The sequence below is a fragment of the Octodon degus genome, unplaced genomic scaffold (genome assembly GCF_000260255.1).
Source record: "Octodon degus isolate 3935 unplaced genomic scaffold, OctDeg1.0 scaffold00296, whole genome shotgun sequence".
NCBI lineage: Eukaryota > Metazoa > Chordata > Mammalia > Rodentia > Octodontidae > Octodon > Octodon degus.
Window position 1 is genome coordinate 1,323,197 of NW_004524872.1, and position 7,406 is coordinate 1,330,602.

Here is a 7,406-nt window from a genome sequence, read left to right on the forward strand (position 1 = left end):
ACATTTAAAATGCAGATTGCCTTTGACCCAGTCACCTCTCTTCAAGACACTGCTCTAATGATACTCTTGCGCATTGGTGGGGGTATGGACTGCAGCTCTCTCTGCTGCAATCAGGACTAGACACTGCTTCCTGGCACCTTGGCTGATGGAGTCAACTGAAAGCACTGCATTCTAAGGAAAACCAAAACCACCCAGAAGAATGACAGTCACACTATGCCTGCTGACAGAACATGATCTTCAAGATATATTTCAAAGTCAAAAAAGCAAACTACAGCCAGGAATTATGGCTGCTTGTAAGTGCAGCTCAGTTTGGCAGGAGACTAAGGCAGGAAGATCACAAATTCAAGCTCAGAGGGGGTAACTGTGAGTCAGCAAGATCTTGTCTCAGAAGCAAAAGGGCTTGGGGTATAGCTCATTATGGAGACTCTGGGTTCAATCCCTACTCCCACCAAAAAAAGAAAAGGAACGGAAAGGAACGGAAAGGAACGGAAAGGAACGGAAAGGAACGGAAAGGAACGGAAAGGAAAGGAAAGGAAAGGAAAGGAAAGGAAAGGAAAGGAAAGGAAAGGAAAGGAAAGGAAAGGAAAAGGGAAAGGGAAAGGGAAAGGGAAAGGGAAAGGGAAAGGCAAGACAAAAAAGAAAAAGCAAAGAACACACATACCAAGCAGGCAGAGCACTGCTGCTGGTGATTTATGAGAACACAAGGTTATACAGACACATGCGGGCATAATTTCTCAGCATCTTTGGAGATCAAACAAGAAATGGAAAATTTGGACTGTCTGGAGAAAACATGTGGGTTTGGTATTGGAGGAGAAATGACTTGGTCCCAGGCATCCTGTGGTCTTATACGAAATCCATTTATAAGAAATAACCATTTATCCAGGTTATTTTTTCTGAAAGAAGTTGAAACTGTTCAGTAATGTGTTTGTAACAAAATACTGCAAGATGGAGAATTGTCAACGGCTCCTTAAACACAGACGCCACCTCACCTCACCGAGTTCGAAGCAATTTACACCAGTGGTTACTTTGTAAATCAATGACTGCTGCCTCCCCCACTGGAACACAAGTGGTGCTTGGGCTTAAGCTCTTGAGCGCGAGTTTCTTCATCAGTAAAATGAGGGAGCTGGCCTAAGTCATCTCTTAAATCTGTTTTCTGATGCAAAATATCTGTTATTTTCCTTAAATCCAATTTTGTATTCCTAAGAAACAATGAGCGCAGGCAATGGGCTCTCAGTGTGTTCTCCAAAGCGTATCTAAATACTCTTAAGCCATCCATTTAAAATAATTTTACACTGAAGCATCCTTTAAATATATTCAGAGCACAGAATTTATTGAACACAATACAGAGACAGCTCATACAAAAGTTTATGCGTTGGCAGGGTAGGTGCCATCAGACCGACACAGGACATGTAAGAACATGCTGTGAATATGCGCTTTCAATCTGGACACTGCAAAAAATCATCTCTTCCCGCCAGGAAAAGGAAATCCAGCCATAAAACCATGAATCTATTGCATATCAGGTAAACAGAATGGATGGTGATGAAGTCTTTTTCCTGAACCCACTTTGAAAATGAGTTCTGTCTCAAATCAAGAAATACAACTCGAAACACATAAAAGAAACATGAAAACGAACGCATTCTAAGCTATGTAGGACTTGTCAGTTCCTAAAATGTTAACATATGCTGAAGTCAGGATAAACGCACACAGCCCAAACTGCAGATTTTTTTTTTTTTTAAGACAGGGAGAAAGATGGAAAGCAGGGTAGGAATAACATGCATTACTGAAATTTCTTTCAGCAAAGGGATCCTTTAAATAGATCATTTGGGGTTTCTCATAGAAGTTCCAAATGGTACCAGTTTATAAACTGTCTTGGGGGGAGGAGGACAGGAGGAGAGGGAGGAGAGCAAAGGGAGGGACGAAAGGTGGGAGGGGGAGGGAGGGAAAAGAAATGACAACCAAATGTGTTTGACAGTTTTTTCTCCCTATATGTGCTGGAATCATCAAACTTAGGCTGCTTACAAATGAAAAGAAAGAAAAAGCCAGTCACTTCCACTGATTAATTTCTCAGCCTCTCATATACTATCTAACATATAGGCAGTATTTATTAAATGCTAAATATGTGAGTCATGAAAAGCAAAAGGCAGTTCTTTGTACATGTGGCCTCAGTAGTACAAACAGTAAATTCTGACTTTTCAATCCATGTAAAAGATTCAATCGGGAAAAAAATTTAATGAATGCTGTACTGGAAGACTAACGCTGAATGTAGTTTTCATGTGAAAAACAAAAGAAAGATGGGAATGAAGGCAGCTCATTCATAAAAAGAACAGGGTCTTTGTATTACAAGGAAAGCCAGAGTCAATGTGTAAAACATGCACACTAATTTATCATCTTCTTAAGTCATAAAAAGCTCTACATTCTTGTTAGCACTAAGCCTTAATGAGATTGTGTTAAAAGATCTGATTTGTCTCCCTTAGTCGGTGTTTTCTGAAGGGAAACAAAACGTAACAGGAACCCATTTTCTTTCAGCCAGACGTGGCTTTGGATATGAGAGAAACATTGCTCTCCACACGCCTGCCCGCAGAAGCCCGGGCTGAGCTCCTGCGGCTCATCAGAATGCAGGCAGGAGAGCAGGCCAGGGAGCGAGCATCCGCCCCACACCCACATCCATTAGCCAAATGATTAAATCCACATCAGCCCTGTGGTGTAATAAAGCAACTGTAATAGGGCATTGTTACAGGATCAATGTTTCCTGGTTTAAAAATAAACATCAGCATTTATCTAGCAACAGCAAATGATGCTCCCGCAGCACTGTTTTATTCAACTGACATCTTTTAATCAGAGCAATCCATATCATGGCAACATTCCAAGGTATCATAATTGCAAATATTTATGGCAAGTTGGATAATAGCTGTACTTTTGTTGTTTTTTTCCTTGTTTTCCATGGATTTGATGCAGACATTTTCTAATGAATTAATTCTATTAAGGAAAAAAATCTAAAATATTAATATTTGAGACAACTTCTCATCCACCTCCCACTGGTTTCACTTTTAGATATAACACATGGCTATGTGTGCTCTTGCCTTTTACATTTTTCAAAACTCCTTTGTAATGGGAACAACTAAAATGAAAGCTCTATTTTTAAGCATTATATACAGGGCCACAAACTTTAGTTCTGGGTCCCTCAGCATGAGGCGGGTGACCTCTGTGTGCCCCAATACTTTCTTCACGACTAGCCCGTGTGGTGAATGCACAGAGACTGGAGTAGACTGGAGTAGACTCTCTCGCGGCCTCCCCAGCTTGCCTCTTATCGCGGCCTTCCATCACTTGCCCTCTCCATGATTTCCTGGAGAAATGAAGCGCTAATTCAGGAAGAGGACTGAGACACCAGCAGCTTGCCTGTTTTCAAACCTCAGCAGGTCGTTTCTGTAATGCCAGTTTTAATGAACTGCTCTCATTCACGTTTAATTTATGAGCTATGTATAAAGCATTCCCATCATCACCTCTCTGAGCCAGGCTGGTAATTTTCTTTCTAAAGTCCCCAAATTCATTCCCAGGAGCATCAGGCAGAGATGTGGATGGAGGCAGTGAGAAAATGGAAAAGGCTCATTTCTTCACTGTCTGGAGTTCAGCTTCCAAAAGTGAAAGAAGGGGCATCTGAACTGGGGCCCTAATTCTCCCCGCTTTAGCTTGGAAAAAGCTGGTTCAGGTGTGGAAGTAAACCCATCAAAGCCTCAGGGTGGGCAGTGACGAGGGTCACTCTGCCCTCCAGTGAGCTAAAAGGGTCCAAGTGTCGGCGCATGGAGACTTGCCCAGAGGCTGACTTAATTCTAAGCCAGAGATTCAGGCCTGCCTCACCCTGAGGGAGCCTAGGTCTCCTCCGCAGGGCAGACACCCTCCCTGGGGCGGGGCCACCGCAGGGTCTGAGCTCAGCACACACCCGCACAGGAGATGCTCTGCGCTGGCAGTGGTGACACTGACACAGCCACTTCCTTAGAATAGTGTTTATCGAAGCAGCTCTGTCTGAGCAGGGGAAAAGCATACTCCAAGGCCCATCGGGCCAAGTCGCCCCAGAGGCCGCCTTGGTTGGGTTATGTGGCCCGGCACCGCTTGCACAGCACTCTCAAGAGTGATGGCTGTCCTCCAGGGACTTGCGGGTCTGGAAACTGCACCCATCCATCCGCACTCCACGGGGCCTCTGAACACAGTTCCATTTCCTCGCACGTTGGAAAGCATTCATCCTCTGCAACAGCAAGCATGGCTCCAAGTGCGATGAAGAGAACTTTCCTCTGAGAACTACCTTTCAATTAATTCCAGCGTTTTACTTCATTCTCTTCCTTCAAATTAGACAGGCCCAGCTGGAGGCGGGGAGGCACCACTAGCAGGGGGAATACTGGTCTCCACACCGCTGGGAAGGCAAAATATTTCAGATGTGCAAGGTGAAGCAGAGGCCCAGGCCCTTATGTCTACTATTATTATTATTTATTTATTTATTTTTTTATTTTTTTATTTTTTGCAGAACCGGGGAATGAACTCAAGACTCTTGCGCTTTCCAGGGAGGCACTTATTCTACTGAGCCATCTCCCCAGCTCTTATTATTTTTTAAACCAAGGGTTTCATAAACCATAACTAGAAATTTGTACATGGGCCAGTTCTTCTGAGAAAGAGCTGAAAATGACAAATGGTACTAGATTTTGGCATGGATTCTGAGTTTGCAAATACAGATTTGTGTGCAAAAATATAGGCACCATTTAAAAACTGTCAAGCTACTTACATATGGTATATACACTACACACACGCACACATGCATACACTGGGCTTGTTTTCAAATTAATTTGAAGGACTACTTAACTCTGAGCTCGCACTCCATTCAGCTGTATCTGCCTCCACAGCCTGCAAGCTGGGCACTGATGTCTGGCGATAGCAATGCTGCTCCTAGGACTTGTTTGAAAGGGTTTAGGTTTTCATGGATCACTGGAGGTTCTTCATTTTCCCCCCTTCGGTGTTAGGTAGGTATGAGCCGTCTCTCTAGGCATAAACTGTCCGGTGGTAAAAATCAATTTTGATTTTATCAGTATTTATTACTGCTAGTGCCAGCAGTTTAAAAAGACTAGAGAGGAAAAACATGCAAACTAAGAAAGGAAACCGCCAGGTCCTCACACCTGCAAATAACATGGCCCGTGGTCTCTAATAGGCACTTTGTATCATACCAAGAGAGTTTAAATTACCAATTTAAAAATTCAATCAATAAAAATTTGCAGAACTCTGTTACTGCTTCTGCATGCACGCTGGTGTTCCTTAGTCCAAGGCACCAACAGAGGTGCTGCAGGGCCACTTCCTGGCCAGACTTGCCTGGGCCCCCGCTCTGCCCTGCCCAGCCTTTCCCCCTCCCCCCACCTGCCTTCTCTGGGCTGAACAGACTGCCACAAGGGAGAACCACATCTGCCCTCACTTCGCCCCTAGGTTTCCTTCTTTGGTCATTCCAGAAAGACACCTATCTGTGTCTCGCTGCTCTCCAGAATACTTAGGGATCATGCCCAACCCCAGAAAGTGAGCATCTACTCCTCACACTTGTCTGGCACATTCTGTTTCAGGATGACTCAGAACAAGCCACATTCCCAAGATTTCCTTGCTTCTTTCCCTTTGGCGCTTCCTTCTCCCACGAGCAGTATAAACGCATGGTGGTGCACCCGTGTATTCCCAGCACTTGGGAGGCTGAGGCAGAAGCTCCACAAGTTAAGGACAGCCTGGGCTACATGAGTTTAAAGCTAGTCTGAACTACATACCAAGACTGTCTTAAAACAAAACAAAAACAAAAACAGAAACCAAGAAGCAGCACAAAGACGTGTTCAGCAAGTTCTAACCTCTACAAGGAAACTAGACCGCAGAGCAAGAGCAGCTAAAAGATGATTTTACTTGGTTTCTGACAACTTCGCACACTGAATTTTTTGGTTTTTGTTGCAACCAAAATCTCTGCATCCTCTGAATAGCTGAGTTCCTTTCCTCAGAGGTAAACAAACATTAAATCACCTTCCAAGACCCTAACAGTGGCCTCCTAGGCACTCTTTAAATCTCACCAGCTGGCTGTCCTTACGAACTGTCTTTTATAACAAAGCGGCCCTCTCTCTTCAGTTTGCAGATCCACGCAAGGCTGTTCTGCACCCCAGGTACTGTGGGAGATCCTGGGGATCTCCCTCCTTGCAAAGCCAACTGCAGGGCTGTGCCTCCAGTCAGTGAACTTTAGTCTACATGCTGAAAATTACACAATGCAAGACACTCCCCACTCACTTCTTTCCACTTCCTTTTCCTTCCTAAGTCACAGGGAGAGGAGCGTGCAGTCTGTAACAGGGTGGCCTTCCCCACCCATGTGCTCAACCTTACCCAAGCTACAGGCACTTGGTGAAAAGCAGGCCTGCATGCAGCCACTGTACTGACTCAGACGGGCTACAGCCTCCCGCCCGGTCAGGCTCAAGGTCCTTGGCCAGGCAGGGAGCTACACAGCTCGAGGCGTGACTTCTAAGAATGTCTGTCTTGCCAGGCTTGTTCTCTAATATGTGCACACAAGGCACACCAAAGGCAGGCACCCCTTTACCACTGCTCTCTGGCACAGCTTCCTGACCAAAGCGGGGACGCATTTTAGGGAAGTAGTGAGGGCAGGGAAGGGCAAGGGAACCAGGTGGAGAGGTTTCAGCAGTTATATTTTTCACACTGTCATCTGAAGCCAACCAAAAAACATATATATATACACATATGTGTGTATGCATGTGTATAGTTAAATCATTAAACATGTTTCTTACTGATGGAGCTCATTTTAAAATCAGCTTTCCAATGGCAAAATAATAATAAATTAATTCCCCCATACAGTAACGTGACAAAATGACAAAAGAATTCTTAATTTTGGGGTTTTATTTTTCTTTTCTTTTTAAGATGCTACACAGTTGAACAGAATTGGATTGGTCTTTTATGGCATAAAATTACTTCACAGTCAGACTCTCCATTACCACTAGACAGATTCACTGAGGAGCCCTCCTGCCCTGGCCACCCTGCCAGGGTGCTCACTAGCACCCTCACTCTCTGCCGCCCAGCTCTTCTGCCCTGACTCAGCCAGGTCCAATGGGGAGTCAGGACAGGCTAGGCCTATGTGGTGGCTACCAGGTGGTAGACAAACCTAGAAGCCCAGCTGGTCTTCTCCATTAAAACAGGGGAACCAGAGTTGACTGCTCCTCCTTAGGACAGCTGGTACTGACACCCAGAACACTGGCGGATGTTCTCTGCTCTAGATGACCACCCCCTAATGCCCCGAACCTCCAGAGACAGAGCTCCAGCAGCCCCAGCCGCTGGTGGTCTCTGTAGCACTGATGAGGTTTAGGTTGCAACAGTAACTGTACTCTTGTGACAGTAAGAACATA

At 44.9% G+C, this 7,406-nt stretch overlaps 1 protein-coding gene across 1 annotated transcript in view; it reads right to left on the reverse strand.

The window, feature by feature from the left end:
• Positions 1–2,470: 2,470 nt before the first annotated feature.
• Positions 2,471–7,406, reverse strand: part of Vapb (VAMP associated protein B and C) — a 57,552-nt gene continuing 52,616 nt past the window's right edge. Inside the window, exon 7 of the mRNA XM_004647252.2 lies at positions 2,471–2,484. Within this exon, the coding sequence (XP_004647309.1) occupies positions 2,471–2,484 (14 nt within the window). The remainder of the gene's footprint in view (positions 2,485–7,406) is intronic.